General features: G+C 46.2%; 1 protein-coding gene across 1 annotated transcript in view; it reads left to right on the top strand.

Moving 5' to 3' along the window:
• Positions 1–18,385, top strand: part of LOC143302206 (sulfotransferase 1 family member D1-like) — a 31,974-nt gene that overhangs the window by 5,447 nt on the left and 8,142 nt on the right. Inside the window, exons 2-4 of the mRNA XM_076616769.1 lie at positions 6,024–6,275; positions 15,110–15,204; positions 16,253–16,466. Coding sequence (XP_076472884.1) covers positions 6,024–6,275; positions 15,110–15,204; positions 16,253–16,466 — 561 coding nt within the window. The remainder of the gene's footprint in view (positions 1–6,023; positions 6,276–15,109; positions 15,205–16,252; positions 16,467–18,385) is intronic.

Below are 18,385 nucleotides of genomic sequence, written 5' to 3'. Positions count from 1 at the left end.
TTTTGTGACACACCCAACGCAGATTGCACCATACAGGGTTCACAAAAAGTAAAGGATCACTTTGGAAACTTTCAGGTTTCTTCTTGGGGGACGTGGTGAAATGATGAATTTCCCGATAAACAGGGAAGTCTGTGTGACTGGTGGAGTGAACGTCCACGTCTTGTTGTGAACACTGCTGGCTCCGTCACGTGGGGGATGGGGGGTCGATATTATTATTATTATTATTTTAAATATTATTATTATTACTATTATTACTATCATTATCATTATTATTATTATTATCATGATCATAATTATTAATATTATGAGCATTTATGCCTAACCTGGAAAATAAGCCCTAGGCATTTACAAATAGTACCCATATGTAAATATCAAAAAGGAAAGATTGAACACAAGATAGCAAACATTATTAAAAAAATTCTCCCCCCCCCCCACACACACACAATACACACAAGCACACACGCACGCACACACTTAAGTTATAGCACACAATCGTAGATAGTATAATACACAATCAAAATACAACCAACAGTTTCTGAAACTATCAAAACTTACAGATAGTCATTTCAGTTCATACTGGAAAGGGATGTGCTGTTGAGAATTATTCAGGAGGGGAAAAGTTGGGTCTTGAGACAGGATTTGAAAGATTGTATTGTATTGTATTTCTCTTTTTGTCACAACAGATTTCTCAGTGTGGAATTCGGGCTGCTCTCCCCAGGGAGAGCGCGTCGCTACACTACAGCGCCACCCATTTTTTTGTATTTTTTTCCTGCGTGCAGTTTTATTTGTTTTTCCTATTGAAGTGGACTTTTCTTCAGAATTTTGCCAGGAACAACCCGTTTGTTGCCTTGGGTTCATTTACGTGCGCTAAGTGCACGCTGCACACGGGACCTCAGTTTATCGTCTCATCCGAATTACTAGCGTCCAGACCACCACTCAAGGTCTGGTGGAGGGGGAGAAAATATCGGCGGCTGAGCCGTGATTCGAACCTGCACGCTCAGATTCTCTCGCTTTCTAGCCGGACGCGTTACCTCTAGGCCATCACTCAACTTGCAGCGAAGATGAGTGACGAAGAGGCTGAGGAAGTTGATTCCAAAGAAAGGGGGCTTGGTATGAAAAACTGCGTTGGTCATACGTTTTAGTTCGAACAGGGGGGAAGATCCTAAGCATACGGGTGTCAGAAGAAGAGCAGAGTTTGCGTGAGGATATTGAGGATGAATGAGATCAGAAAGACACTGTGGACCAGAATGCTCAATGGACTTGAAACAAAAAGAGACGACTTTGCCTGAACAGTGGCGGTGCCAGCCAGTGTAATGATAACCACGCATCACCACAGATGCTTTCATGCGCGTGCACATCTTTTTTTTTCTGAACGAAAAACAACAGCTATCGCATGTCAGTCTTTGAATGATTTTATTCTTTTGCGCTGAAACATCGATTTTTCGAACGCAGTTTTCCAGCTTTTCAGGGTACACGCGTGGCTGAAGCAGCCGTTAAGGGTGTTCAGTGAGAGGTCAGTGGTAGACCGCATGCAGCCTGTATAATTCAAATCACCACTCAATCCTTTAAACATTTTTTTTACGAAAATGTACCTGCTTTTATGATGATGATGATATGGATACTGATGCAGAGCCTGTCTTTGGTCAGAGACCAAGATCTAGCTCCTGTACAGACATGGAGTCATTTGCACAACAGGCTGCCTACCTGTGTAGAGCCAACTGATGGCTGCCATTGGGTGCTCATCATTCGTTTCCTGTGTCATTCAATCAGTTTTCAGTCACAAACACGCGCGCGCGCTCGCACCCACACACACACACACACACACACACACACACACACACACACACACACACAGATAGATAAATAGAGAGAGAGACTTTTAGTATTTTTTTACGTGCATGAACGTTGCTTTCTTTATTTACTCCGTCATGTTGGCAGCCAAAATCCGTTTTCGGGGGTGTTTTATGAAGTGGTCCGTAACGTTATTTTGTGAAGCCTGTATCAACACACTCGGTAGCGTAAGCAGCATTGACCTGAAGTTATGTACCTTGTTTATGGAGAGAGTTACCACTCTTTACTATCTGTATTAACACACACTGTGGCCAGCCACAATGTCTCTCCACAGATACAAAACACGGACCGGCACGCAGTACATTTCCAGATCCCGTTCCCACAGAAATAATGCACTCGTCTTTCCCATTTCTCAACACCACCCACATTTGGTTCCCACCCCTCACCCAGTTGAGCCTTTTGGCCCCTGTCAACACAGTCAGATGACATAGAAAATGCCACGGGTTCTTTTACGTACGCTGAGAGCTCGGTTTATCATGTCATCCGAATGAACAGCGTCCAGACCACCATTCAAGGTCAAGTGGAGGCAGTAAAAATACTGCCGACAGCGGGGTTCGATCCCGTGAACTCAGAGATTCTCTCGCTTCCAAGGCGGACGCGCTACCATTGGGCCACCACGGCACTGAAGCAAGGGGTCATCTCCCCTGATGAACTGGTGAATGATGAAATGCAAACTGCTTCCTACCTGTGTGGCGCTTACTGAATGCGGATCCAGACAAAAATTAAAACAAAATCCCTTTTAGCATGTGGCGACAGAGAAGCACCAAGAACTATTGTTAAAACTTTGTCCCCTCGACAGTGTCCACAATTATTCCCCTCAAAACGGAAAGAGCAGTGTTCACAACAAGGCGCGGACGTTCTGCCAGTCACACAGGGGAGGGGGAAGACATGTGGACATAGTCGTCCCTTCTGTGCAAAACTCACTACAACACGCAGAAAGCTATCAACCACCTAACCATTGATCCATCGTTTCTCCCCGGTGCTGTCCCACTCACGGGCCATTGCCAGACGACCACAACCAACATTGCAACGCAAAAATAAAACATGTCTCAATTTGTAGAGGAGATGCTGGAAAATATCCACAAATTTCCGCTCCAGACGGAATGAGTAGTGTCCACAAGTTGTGAACGTTGATTCTGCCAGTGACTGAAGGGGAAGAAATGTGGATATTGCCGAGATGTGGAAGATACGTCAGTAGCTGATATTGTCATGCAGGAGAGGACCAGCTTGCAGTAATTTTAATCACTTTTATTTCTGTATTTTTACAGTGGCAAATCTGAAGCTTGAATGCCAGTCAAAACACATAGATGAAACCAATCTCCTGTCAATGAACTGTTTTCACCTCGTTGACGGGAACAACCTCGAACATTTCAAGCAAACATAACAAGCGAGCATAATTCACAATTTTAATTCAGAATTATACAACTTGACAAACCAACGGGTTTTTTCAGTTCTGTGAACGTTGAGACAGACAATTACTCGTTCTGTGTGATCGACCACGGACTTGGGCTAACAACACCGACTCAAAGCAGTCTCCTAAAATCAGAAAGAGTTCAAAATGAAGCTATGACACTGATCCTTGAAACAACAAAAGACACGCCTATGGCAACCATGTGATACCTGCTTGACCTTTCTTCAGTGCAGGCCAGAAACAAGTTAGAACAGATTAAGACCTACTTCAGAGCATTAGAAAACCCTCAAAACCCACTGGATGATGCAGTCAAGGAACCGAAAGGCGGCCGTCAAGGACGAGGAAGATCATGGATGGGGCAAGCAGAAGACACAATCCAGCTAGTATGCTGATACAAGACCTGAAAGGAACAAAGGAAGGGGAGGAAAACCCCGAAACTCTCAATCATCACTTCAACACAGCCATTTCACCCACTCTAGGAAGACTGTCGGGAATGGCCAGAGGGCAAAACTGAGGCAGAAGTGAAGCTCCTCATAGAAGAAAACAGTAAAGAAGAAGACATCATCATAAACACAGATGGCCCAGTCACCAAAGACCAATCCTGTTGGGGATTCACTGCGAAACAAAATGGAAAAACCAAATAGTGAAGAGAATACTGCATACAAAGTCACAACCTCCAGCCTAACGATGGAAGTTGAAGCTCTGACACATGTCCTCCAGTGGCTATCATCTATCCATATGCCTGGAAACCAACATGCCATGATTCTAACGGACACAATGAACCTCATACAGAAAATCGAAAGTGGAATGGGAAGCCCAGAGTGGCACGAGGCAATGCGCAACTTTCAGATTAAAAAACTTACATGGTCATACTGCCCGGGACATGCAGGTGTTAAGGGAAATGAGCGAGCTGACAGACTTGCTGGTAACGCAACACCAACGAACGGCCTACATCTAGGAAAATCAGAAATCCTCAGAAAAGTCAAAGAATACCAAAAAGAACAGGTACAAGGCCATCACACCATCGATCGCCGCAAAGAGATTAAGGACGAGAGAGAGAGCGGCCGTAAGTCTAGCATGAAAGGCAGAGCACGATGCTTTGCAAATCAAACGAATATTGGCATCATTTCCAAACCAACATTGCGCAAATTTCTTCAAAACGGAACAGTCACTGTTGGCTTTTCCAAATACAATAAACTGAGCAACACGCGAGACGCCACGATCCTTGCATCAGAGATCTTTTCCCACCCCTCTTGCGGCCAATCAGTGGCAGCCTGTGCTTGTGTGTGTGCGCGCGCGTGTGTCTTTGTGTTTGTATGCGTGCGCGAGTGTGTAAGTGTACACATGTCAGGAGAGCTCTGTGTGTGTGTGTGTGTGTGTGTGTGTAGGCTGTATGTTTTACATTTATTTGCTGATTTGTTTATCTATTACCATTATTGTCTTTTTATTTTATTTCTATTTATCATTATTATTGTCATTGATATTATTATCATCTTTTTTCTGTATTTCTTTTCTTTTTCTTTTTTTTTATACAAATATATATATATATATATATATATATATATATTTTTTTTTTTTTTTTTTTTTTTTAAAGATATTCATTTATCTCTTGTTTTTTCTCGAGGCCTGACTAAGCGCGTTGGGTTACGCTGCTGGTCAGGCATCTGCTTGGCAGATGTGGTGTAGCGAAAACGGAATTGTCCGAACGCAGTGACGCCTCCTTGAGCTACTGATACTGATCCTGATACTGAGACAGAGACAAACGAAACGAAATGTTTTATTCAAATAAAGGCCATAGCCCCTTACTGAAGAGGTGTGACACATGTACATTGAAATATAGGAATCATAACAGTCATACTGAATACAACAGTAACATACTTTGTATACCATAAATTACACACAATCAAAGTCTAACTACTACAACATCAATATATCACACATGTCATATAGTACACTTACAAAATAAACAAACAAACAAAAACAACAACAACAACCACAAAACAAACCACTACGATAGTATAACCTTCAACCTTTTCAAAGATTTGTAAATATAGACTGCAAGCCCACCAAGGGTAGTTTCCTTTCTGGATGATAATAACAAGTTCAATCTAAAACTACAAGGGCTGTTATAATATTTGGGTTCAATTAACTGTAGTCTAAGGTCTAATAGGGCAGGACAACAAAACAAAAAATGGATCTCATCTTCTTTTCCCTTTCGACACAAGCGACACATCTGTTCACGTTCACCATTGGACCTGTATCTTAAACGATGGCTGGCAATATCAGAAATACCAAATCTAAATTTAGTCAAAGCACATTTAACATACCTACTCATTCTAATCATAAGATATGGCTCAGTCGCACACGTAGTCTTAAAAAGTCTATATTGAGCAAATATATCACTGGTATATATATGGTCATGCCAGTCCTGCCATCTGCAATCAAGGACTCTTTGTCTGAAAGTTTTTATGAAACCAGGAATACACTGGACACCTTGGTTGTCCCATACATAAGAAAATCCATGTGAATTTAGAAACTGACGAACATTTGTAACCCATGTCTTTTTACCATGCTTATCTAAATTGTACAATGTCTTATAAGCTTTACATGGCAACCTATTTTCTTCCATACGCGTTATTTTTAACCAGTACTTAATACATCTGAGACAGAGACAGAGAGAAACACCGCAGGATTTGCTCGTACTTGTTTGCGCGTGCAAAAATGTCACTGCAGCATCTAACAGTCCCATTTCTCGCTCCAGGCAGGAAACTCAATCCGAACAAGCTCACGAACGAAGGCATGTCAACCCCTACGCAGACAGCCAAGGGCGGCAAGGAAGGGAAGGAGGAGGGGGGGCTGCCTTCACGTGTGGACCCTACTGCCGTGAAGATGGTGATGTACGAAGGGATGATGATGCTTGAAGCGTTCGAATCCATCGAGGTTCAGGTCCCAAACGTGAAAGCCATGGAACTCCGAGAGGATGATATTCTGCTGTGCTCCTATCCCAAGACTGGTCAGTGGTAACTCGTTTGGTTTTTTGTTTGTTCGTGTTTTGTTTGTTTGGCTCCATCCACGGTTCCTCCCATTCCACTCCTCTTTGAATCTGGCGGAGTGAACGTTCATATCTTGTGAACACTGCTCATTCCATCTTGAGGGAAAATTGTGGATGTTGCTCTCTCTCTCTCTCTCTCTCTCTCTCTCTCTCTATATATATATATATATATATCTGGATATATAAAGATATATATATGTGTGTGTGTGTGTGAGAGAGAAAGAGAGAGAGAGCCCTTTATTTTCGTGCAGAATGTGTAATTTGATGGGGAATCATATCACGAAAGGAAGAAAGGAATGAAGTAAGAAGGACACAGGAATAAAAGAAAGCCAGTTTGAACACTTTTCAATCACGCTTTTGGCCCAGGAAGGGTGGGGGGGCGGCAGGTAATCTGGAACAAAACATGCAAGTCACATTTAATAGTATTCAATGCGATACAGTCCCATTCATTCCGACACAGGGAATATAACAAACTACCTATACAGCAATCATACATGTAGTCAATACACAAGACAGTTGAGATAAGTTTGCACTAAAGTGTGGTAATCAAAAGCAGCTTCTAAGTACAAACGAAACAGTAGAGAGAAAGGTAGAAAGAACAGTTACAAGAGATTCTCCAGGAAAAGAAGTGGCCCAGCAGTCCTGTGCCCTTCTGGGAACGAGTGTTCACGGGTTCGATCCCCGCTTGGACCAGGATGTTCACACCCACACACACACTCACACACACACACTCACACACATCAATAGACCTTGAGTAGGTGGTCTGGGAGCATGTCGTTTTGAATGAGATGATAAATCGTGGACCCGAATGCAGTAAGCACTTAGTGTTAGTAAAAAAAAAAAAAGTAACATGCGGCAATGACAGAGTTTTTCCTGGCAAAACTATGCAGTACATTTCACTCTTTTAAGAACACACATAACATTGCAGACAAGACTTTCAATTTACTCGCAGAGAAATTGTCTGTGACTGAAGTACAATACAGTATAATACAACAGAATACAGTAGAATAGAACACAGTGCAATGCAATGTAATTGCATGGCGAGAAATCTGTGACTGCAGTGCAATACAATAGAATACCACACAATGCAATACATTACAATGCAGGTCAGTGTAAGGCAAGGTGAGGCAGTACAATACAGTAGGCCTAGGTCTGCTCTGTAAGGCAAGGGGGTTAGGGGGTGCACGGGAGGGGTAGTACCTCTAGAGGGGGGCTTGTCACGCTCTTCCGGGAGTGGTTCGTCCTCTATTTGTCCCCACCGGCACCCAGCTCTCACTTATGGGTCATAGAAGTTGCTAGCATGTGGCAGCGCCCCACTCTCGGGCAACGGCTTTGACAGGCTGGCTAAACTAGGTGAGGGTAGCCGACGGGTCTCAAACCCTCGGTGAGTTAGGGCTTGTCTACCCAAGCATGTGAAGACTGGATCCGGCGGACTCTGCGGAAGAAACCTTCATAGTTCAACGGAGAGGAAGGCGGTCGCAGCAGAGCACTGTGGAGTGCTGAGGGCAGGATGAGGCACATAGGACATCCTGGTCATCCACTGCATCCGTCTCCATCTCCAGTCGTCTTGACCTCGTCTTGCCACTAAATACAGACAGTCTCGGACAAGAGAGTGAGGTCGACGGTACGCAACTCTTCCTCACTATAAACAAAGTCATCGCGCGAGTCATCAGTCATCCTTCATCCCATACCATCATTTTTCCCAAGCCCTGTGGCGACAGGCGAGCGACGAAGCGACACGTGTGGGTACACTGGCAGTCGTAGCCGCGGACCTGCACACAGGCGGCTCAGGCCATAGGGTCGTTTTTCACTGACTGGAGCAGCGGTGGAGATCGGCAGCCCCCTGAGCGACTGAGCAGCCCTCTTCAGGACAGCACTGCTCACCTCCATGGCATGAGGAAGGGGCTAGAAAAGGTGCCCTAAACATTGCCTGCTCCACACCACCCTAGTCAGCATACCGCGGCTGACGGGGACCCTACTCAAGCGGTCGACACACAAAGGAAAGAAAGAAGAAAACAAGGAGCACCCCATTGACCATTGCCACATGGAACGTGCGTACGCTTCTGGACAGAGGCGGCTCAGCCAGACCACAGAGACGCACAGCACTCATTGCGAGTGAACTAGCCAGGTACAACATCGACATCGCTGCCTTAAGTGAGACCAGACTGGCAGAAGAAGGCGAACTCTGTGAGCGAGGCGCAGGCTACACCTTCTTTTGGAGTGGTCGCGGACCTGAAGAGAGACGTGAGGCTGGAGTTGGCTTTTCAGTGAAGACAACCCTTGTTGACAAGCTGGCTGGCCCCCCGAAAGGAGTGAACGATCGCCTAATGACGATGAAACTCTCTTTATGCAACGGGAAGAAGTTTACCACCATTGTCAGCGCCTACGCAGCCCACCATGACCAACCCGGATGAGATCAAGGACAAGTTCTACGAGGACCTGAACGCTGTCATCACCACTGTTCCCAACGCAGACAAGCTCATCATTCTTGGTGACTTTAACGCGAGAGTTGGCTGTGACAGCACCTCCTGGGAAGGCGTGATTGGGAAGCATGGGGTTGGTAACTGTAACAGCAATGGTCAACTACTTCTCCAGACATGTGCCGAGCACAACCCTTCTTATCACAAACACCGTCTTCTGCCTCCCTGCCCGTAACAGGACGTCATGGATGCATCCTCGCTCTGGGCATTGGCATCTCATCGACTTTGTCATTGTCAGGAAGACGGACAGGCAGGACGTACGAGTCACGAGGGCCATGTGCGGCGCTGAGTGCTGGACAGACCACCGCCTTATCGTCTGCAAACTCAACCTCCGCATCCAGCCCAAGAGACGGCCTCAGGGCATGAAAGCACCCAAACGCCTGAATGTCAACAAGCTGGAGCTAGGCAACATCAAGCAGAGCTTTGCTGACACCCTGGAGGAACGCCTTGAGTCCACCGTGCTGGACAACCAGAATGTGGAAGCAGCATGGGGCGCACTGCATGAGACGGTGTACAACACTGCCATGGAGTGCCTTGGGCCTTCTGCCAGGAAGCACAAAGACTGGTTTGATGAGAACTGCACTGAGATCAAGCAGCTGCTGGAAGACAAACGCCAAGCCTACAGAGCCCACATTGAAGATCCCAAGTCACAGTCAAAGAAAGACATACTGAAGAGCGCACGCAGCACCATCCAGCGGAAACTGCGGCAGATGCAGGATTCCTGGTTGAGCAACAAAGCTGATGAGATCCAGGGCTTTGCAGACAGGAACGACATGAAGAACTTCTATAACGGCCTGAAAGAAGTCTACGGTCCCACCACCTCCGGATCTGCTCCACTCCTCAGTGCTGATGGTTCTACCCTAATCACTGACAAGGACGGGATCCTTGAGAGATGACTTTGACAGCGTCTGAACCGCCATTCCACCATCAATGATGAAGCCATCGACCGACTCCCCCAGGTGCCAGTCAGTGAGTCGTTGGATGCCATTCCAACTTTGGAGGAGACCCAGAAAGCTATCCGTCTGCTATCCAATGGCAAAGCCCCTGGCTCAGACTCCATTCCAGCTGAGGTCTACAAAGAAGGTGGTATGGCGCTGACTGAGAAGCTTCATCAGCTATTCCAGCTCATCTGGCAGCATGAGGCAGTTCCACAGGACTTCAAAGACACTTCCATCATTCACCTGTGCAAGCGCAAAGGAAATCGTCAGGCCTGGACAACTATCGTGGAATATCCCTGCTGTCCGTCGCAGGCAAGACTCTGGCCAGAGTGCTACTCAACCGTCTCATAGCGCACCTTGAGCAAGGTCTCCTACCAGAGAGCCAGTGTGGCTTCCGGAAAGAACGCGGGACTATCGACATGGTGTTTGCTGCCAGGCAGCTCCAGGAGAAGTGTCAGGAACAGAACGCTGACCTTTACTCCACCTATGTCGATGTGACCAAGGCCTTCGATACTGTTAGCAGAGATGGCCTTTGGAGAATCATAGCGAAGTACGGATGTCACAGAAAGTTTATCACCATCATACGGCAACTACACGATGGGATGCTGGCCCGAGTCCAAGACAACGGAGAGACTTCAGAACCATTCCCTGTCTCCAACGGAGTCAAGCAAGGGTGTGTTTTGCCCCCACCCTGTTCAGTCTCATGTTTTCAGCCATGCTGACAGATGCCTTCAGAGACTCTGACTCTCTTCAACCTGAGGAGGCTTCAAGCAAAAACCAAGGTGAGGACAGACACCGTCAACGACTTCCTGTTTGCTGATGACTGCGCTCTCAATGCTGCCTCCGAAGCTGCCATGCAACACAGCGTCGACAAGTTCTCTGCTGCCTGTGACAACTTTGGCCTCACAATCAGCACAGAGAAGACTGATGTGATGCACCAGCCAGCTCCAGGAAAGCCTTACGTTGAACCAAACATCTTCATCAACGGGCAACGACTGAATGCGGTGGACAAGTTCACATACCCGGGCAGTACACTCTCTCGCACAGTTGTCATCGACGACGAGGTAAATGCCAGACTCGCCAAAGCCAGCGCTGCCTTCAGCAGACTCCATAAGAACGTTTAGATCAGGAGAGGCATCACCCTGGAGACGAAGCTCAAAGTATTCAAGGCCATAGTTCTCACCACACTGCTCTATGGATGTGAATCATGGACGGTCTACAAACGCCACGCCACAAAGCTGAATCACTTCCACACCACCAGCCTCAGAAAACGTCTCGGCATAAAGTTGCAAGAGAAGATCCCTGGCACAGAGGTGCTCACTCGTGCAAACTTGCCCAGCATCTACACCATCTTGATGCAGGCCCAGCTGTGCTGGGCAGGCCATGTAGTTCGCATGCCAGACCAACGGCTCCCCAAGAAACTGCTGTACGGCCAACTCCAACATAGCAAGCGCTCCCGTGGAGGCCAAAAGAAGCGCTTCAAAGACACTCTGAAAGCTTCTTTGAAGGCCTTCAACATCAGCCACGACACATGGGAGCTGAATGCAATGGACAGACCAAAGTGACGTTCAGCTGTCCACAAAGACGCCAAATCCTGTGAGGCCAACAGAATCGCTGCAGCAGAGCAACGCAGACAGGCCAGGAAAAGCAGTGTCAGCAAGTCCCCGACAGCCGCCACCATCCCCTGTCCACACTGCGTCAGAACCTTCCGGGCGCGGATTGGCCTGACCAGTCATCTGCGCACCCACAGAGCCCAACCCACCCACCCCCAGGATGACTAGATGGTCCTCGTCGATCCCGACGGACGAACCACACAGAAGGCAAGGTGAGGGAAGGCAATACATTACAAACCAATACAAAACAAGGCAAGACAAGACATGGGAGTACAGTGTCATGCAAAACAATACAGTGCATGCAAGGCGAGGCAAGACGATGCAGTACAATACCAAGGCCTACAACTTGAGGCAAGGCAATTGAAGGCATTACGCTACACTACTCTACACTACAAGGCAAGGCAATGGAAGGCACTACACTACACTACACTACACTACACTACACTACACTACACTAGAAGGCAAGGCACTACACTACACTACACTAGAAGGCAAGGCACTACACTGCACTACACTAAAAGGCAAGGCACTACACTACACTAAAAGGCAAGGCACTACACTACAATACACTACAATACACTACACTTCACTAGAAGGCAAGACACTACACTACACTACACTACACTACACTAGAAGGCAAGGCACTACACTACACTACACTACACTAGAAGGCAAGGCACTACACTACACTACACTAGAAGGCAAGGCACTACACTACACTACACTACACTACAGTACACTACTTTACAAGACAAGGCAAAGCACTGCACTACACTACACACTACACTGGAAGGCAAGACACTGCATTACACTACACTAGAAGGCAAGGGCACTACACTACAAGGCAATGCAAGGCAAACACTACACTACACTACACTACACTACACTACAAGGCAAGACACTACACTACTCTACACTACACTATACTAGAAAGCAAGGTACTACACTACACTACACTACACTACACTACACTACACTACACTAGAAGACAAGGCACTACACTGCAAGGCAGGGCAGGGAAAGGCAAGGCACTATACTAGAATACACTACACTACACTACACTACACGACACTGCACTAGAAGGCAAGGCAAGGCAAGGCACTACACTAGAATCCACTACACTACACTACACTACACTACACTACACTACACTACACTAGAAGGCAAGGCACTACACCACACCACACTACACTACAGTACACTACAAGGCAAGGCAAGGCAAAGCACGACACTACACTACACTACACTACACTACACTAGAAGGCAAGGCACTACACTACACTACACTACACTAGAAGGCAAGGCACTACACTACACTGCACTAGAAGGCAAGGCACTACACCACACCACACTACACTACAGTACACTACTTTACAAGACAAGGCAAAGCACGGCACTACACTACACACTACACTGGAAGGCAAGACACTACATTACACTACACTAGAAGGCAAGGCACTACACTACAAGGCAATGCAAGGCAAGACACTACACTACACATTACTACACTACATTACACCACACTACACTATAAGGCAGAGTCACTACACTAGAAGGCACTACACTACACTAGAAGAAAGCCACTACACTACACTACACTAGAAGGCAATGCACTACACTACACTACAATACAATACAATACAATACAATACAAGGCACTACACTATACTACACTACATTACACTACACTACACTACATTGAAGGCAAGACTCTACACTACACTACTACATTACACTACACTACACTCGAATGCAAGGCGCTACACTACACTAGAAGGCAAGGCACTAGACTACACTACACTACACTACACTACACTAGAATAAAGCCACTACACTACACTACACTACACTACACTAGAAGGCAAGGCACTACACTAAATACAATACAATAGAAGGCAAGGCACTACACTATACTACACTACACTACATTGAAGGCAAGGCTCTACACTACACTACACTACTCTACTACATTACACTACACTGCAAGGCACTACACTACACTACACTAGATGGCAAGGCACTACACTACACTAGAAGGCAAGGCACTACACTACACTACACTACACTACACTAGATGGCAAGGCACTACACTACACTACACTACACTACACTACACTAGAAGGCAAGGCTGTACACTACTCCAGAAGGCAAGGCACTACACTACACTACACTACACTACACTGGAAGGCACTACACTGCACTACACTACACTAGAAGGCAAGGGACTATACTACACTACACTACACTAGAGGGCAAGGCTGTACACTACACCAGAAGGCAAGGCACTACACTACACTACACTACACTACACTACACTACACTAGAAGGCACTACACTGCACTACACTACACTAGAAGGCAAGGCTGTACACTACACCAGAAGGCAAGGCACTACACTACACTACACTACACTACACTAAAGGGCAAGGCACTACACTACACTACAAGGCAAGGCACTACACTACACTGCACTACACTACACTAAAAGGCAAGGCACTACACTACACTACACTACACTACACTAATAGGCAAGGCACTACACTACACTACACTACACTACACTAAAAGGCAAGGCACTACACTACACTACACTACACTAAAAGGCAAGGCAAGGCACTACACTGCACTACACTACACTACACTACACTACACTACACTACACTACAAGGTAAGACAAGGCAATCCAGTGCAGTGCATTGCAGTCCAATGTAAACCGATCGATTCGAATGAAACTGAATGGAGTGGAATGCAAAACAATGCAATGAGCCGAAGGTCAGAGACAATCTTACCGAGAGAGAAACTACGGCAATATCCACATTTCTTCCCCTGCACTTTTCCGTTTATAAGGCGGAAAAGACTGTAAGGTGGTTCATAACATTGCGATATTTTCCCCATATTTCTTCCCGTTCACTCTTTGACTGGCCTTCTTTACGTCATCTGAGAGAGAAGAAATCAAGGCTACATATTGCAGTGTTATTCAAACAAATTTACGATTTTTTTTCCGTCTTCGGAAGGAAAGTGAATGTAAAAAACACAGGGGAAGAAATGTGGAAATTGCTGAGCCCACAGACGCAGCTTTCTCTTCCTTGCATTGCGTGTGCTGTGCTGTGTGTCAGGCACTCTTCCTTGCACTGTGTGTGTGGTGCTGTGTGTCAGGCACTCTTCCTTGCACTGTGTGCTGTGTTGTGTGTCAGGCACTCTTCTCTTCCTTGCACTGTGTGTGCTGTGCTGTGTGTCAGGCACTCTTCCTTGCACTGTGTGTGCTGTGCTGTGTGTCAGGCACTCTTCCTTGCACTGTGTGTGCTGTGCTGTGTGTCAGGCACTCTTCTCTTCCTTGCACTGTGTGTGTTGTGCTGTGTGTCAGGCACTCTTCTGTTCCTTGCACTGTGTGTGCTGTGCTGTGTGTCATGCACTCTTCTCTTCCTTGCACTGTGTGTGCTCTCTCTTCCTTGCACTGTGTGTGCTGTGCTGTGTCAGGCACTCCTCTCTTCCTTGCACTGTGTGTGCTGTGCTGTGTGCCAGGCACTCTTCCTTGCACTGTGTGTGCTGTGCTGTGTGTCAGGCACTCTTCCTTGCACTGTGTGTGCTGTGCTGTGTGTCAGGCACTCTTCCTTGCACTGTGTGTGCTGTGCTGTGTGTCAGGCACTCTTCCTTGCACTGTGTGTGCTGTGCTGTGTCAGGCACTCCTCTCTTCCTTGCACTGTGTGTGCTGTGCTGTGTGTCAGGCACTCTTCCTTGCACTGTGTGTGCTGTGCTGTGTGTCAGGCACTCACTGGATGTGGAGGATTCTGGACATGCTGGCGTCAGGCAAGGCAGAGTACAGCCCTCGTGTGGCCGACTTCACCATCATTGACTTCCAGGTGACTTCATTGTGTGTGTGCGGGCGCGCGCGTCTGTGTGTCTGTGTGTGTGGGCGCGCGCGCGTCTGTGTATATGCTTGCGTGTGTGTGTGTGTTTGTGTGCGCGCGCGCGTGTGTGTGTGTGATTCATGGAAGTCTTTGCGGCTCTTGATAGAGTGGAGGAAGGTGGAAGAACGGTTAAGACGCTCATCTACCGATAAATAGAGTCTGCAAGGGTGTGGGTTTGAATCCCGCTCCCGTCTTTTCACCCAAGTTTGACTGGAAAATCAAACTGAGTGTCTAGTCATTCGGATGAAACGATAAACCGAGGTCCGGTCTGCAGCACGCACGTGGCACAATGAAATAAGAACCCAAGGCAACGAGAGTCTTGTCCACCGGCAAAAATGATGATGAAGAAATCCACTCTGATATGTCCACAAATATATAGGCGTCCACTCCAGGCCTGATTTTAAGCGCGTTGGGTTAGGCTACTGGTCAGGAATCTGCCCAGCTGATGTGGGGGCAGCGTACTGGAATTTGTCCGAAAGCACTGACACCTTCTTGAGAAACTGAAACTGAAAAACTGAAACTTATTGAGTGATTGGTATTGTTGAAACTTACTGAGTGATTGGTATTGTTGAAACTTATTGAGTGATTGGTATTGTCGTTGCTTGCTGACTCATTGACATTGTTGCTGTTGCACTTCAACAGCTTTTTAATTTATTTTATTATTATCATTATTTTTTTTTTTTACATGTATTTGCTTATTTATCATCATAGTTTTTTGTTGTTGTTGTTGTTATTTTATTTTATTTATTTATTTATCTATTTATTTATTTTATTTTCATTATTATTATTTTTTAAATTATTATATATATATATATATTTTTTTTAATTCAATTATTTATTTTTTTCTCATGGCCTGACAAAGCGCGTTGGGTTACGCTGCTGGTCAGGCATCTGCTTGGCTGATGTGGTGTAGCGTATATGGATTTGTCCGAACGCAGTGACGCCTCCTTGAGCTACTGAAACTGAAACTGTTCACACACCGCCCTCTGTCGCTCCACAGAAGATGAGCAAGCTCCGCAACGTGCCCTCTCCGCGCGTGCTAGTCACCCACTACCCCTTCCACATGCTGCCAGAGCAGGTGGGCAAGGCCAAGGTCGTGCACATCTACCGCAGTCCCAAGGCCACGATGGTGTCCCTCATGTTCATGCTGAGGAAGGTCAAGTTCCCTGACCTCACCTTCGCCAAGCTGGAGGAGATGTTCTTTGCCGGAAAGGGTGAGTGACCAATGGCACTGGCCAGGGTTTGCAGGCCCCGTTTCCTGGGGGACCTTTCGTCGCTTGCAGAGCGAGAAGTGGGTATTTGTATTGCTCTTTTTTGTCACAACAGATTTCTCTGTGTGAAATTCAAACTGCTCTCCCCAGGGTGAGCGCGTCGCTACACTGAGAGCGCCACCCTTTTTTTTTGTATTTTCTCCTGTGTGCAGTTTTATTTGTTTTTTCCTATCGAAGTGGATTTTTCTGCAGAATTTTGCCAGGGACAACCCTTTTGCTGCCGTGAGTACTTTTACGTGCGCTAAGTGCATGCTGCACACGGCACGTCGGTTTGTTGTCTCATTCGAATGACTAGTGTCCAAACCACTACTCAAGGTACAGCAGAGGGGGAGAAAATATTGGGGATTGAGCCGTGATTCGAACCAGCGCGCTCAGATTCTCTCGCTTCCTAGGCGGACGCGTTGCCTGTTGGCCATCACTAGGGAGGGTTCGCGGGCCCGCTTTCATGGCGGATCTTTCGCCGCTTGCAGAGCGATAAGTAGGTCATATGACGTCATGGGCAGCCCACCACCGTAACTTTTATTTATTTATTTTTTTTTTTTTCGGTTTGTTTGTTTGTTTGTTTTAGTTTGCCCTGCCTGTGTTCGGACGACATTTCGGCAGAGTTTATAAATGGATCAGCCCGATCACATAATGGCAGAGATGCGACAAGAAACACGCTGAAAGTAAACACAGAAGACTAAGCAAATAATGGGTGTAATCATAAAACTAACTATATATTGAAAACGTGCAAAAATCGTAGCCGAAAATGTTCAAAATCCTTTCGTCAGAACAGCGATTTCCCCGACATTTTAGCCTGTCGGTGACCTGGAAAAAGCAGAAATTGGGAGGCGCGCATGCACACGCGGTTCTCGCTATAGAAAAACTAAACCAAACCGGGGAAGCTCCAAACAAATCAAATGAGACTGGGTTTGCAAGCCTTCACTATCAAGTACTATCCAATTTGGGTTTGCAAGCCTTCACTATCAAGTACTATCCAGTTTGGGTCTCTAAGCCTTCACTATCAAGTACTATCCAGTTTGGGTCTCTAAGCCTTCACTATCAAGTACTATCCAATTTGGGTTTGCAAGCCTTCACTATCAAGTACTATCCAGTTTGGGTCTCTAAGCCTTCACTATCAAGTACTATCCAGTTTGGGTCTCTAAGCCTTCACTATCAAGTACTATCCAATTTGGGTTTGCAAGCCTTCACTATCAAGTACTATCCAGTTTGGGTCTCTAAGCCTTCACTATCAAGTACTATCCAGTTTGGGTTTGCATGCCTTCACTATCAAGTACTATCCAATTTGGGTCTCTAAGCCTTCACTATCAAGTACTATCCAATTTGGGTCTCTAAGCCTTCACTATCAAGTACTATCCAATTTGGGTCTCTAAGCCTTCACTATCAAGTACTATCCAATTTGGGTCTCTAAGCCTTCACTATCAAGTACTATCCAATTTGGGTCTCTAAGCCTTCACTATCAAGTACTATCCAATTTGGGTCTGCAAGCCTTCACTATCAAGTGCTATCCAATTTGGGTCTCTAAGCATTCACTATCAAGTACTACCCAATTTGGGTTTGCAAGCCTTCACTATCAAGTACTATCCATTTTGGGTTCGCAAGCCTTCACTATCAAGTGCTATCCAATTTGGGTCTGCAAGCCTTCACTATCAAGCACTATCCAATTCGGGTTTGGAAGCCTTCACTATCAAGTGCTATCCAGTTTGGGTCTCTAAGCCTTCACTATCAAGTGCTATCCAGTTTGGGTTTGCAAGAGTTCACTATCAAGTTCCATCCAGTTCGGGTTTGCAAACCTTCACTATCAAGTACTATCCAATTCGGGTTTTCAAGGCTTCACTATCAAGTACTCTCCAATTTGGGTT

The sequence above is a fragment of the Babylonia areolata genome, chromosome 29 (genome assembly GCF_041734735.1).
Source record: "Babylonia areolata isolate BAREFJ2019XMU chromosome 29, ASM4173473v1, whole genome shotgun sequence".
NCBI classification, from domain to species: Eukaryota; Metazoa; Mollusca; class Gastropoda; order Neogastropoda; family Buccinidae; genus Babylonia; species Babylonia areolata.
This window is presented reverse-complemented; position numbering and strand designations above follow the sequence as displayed.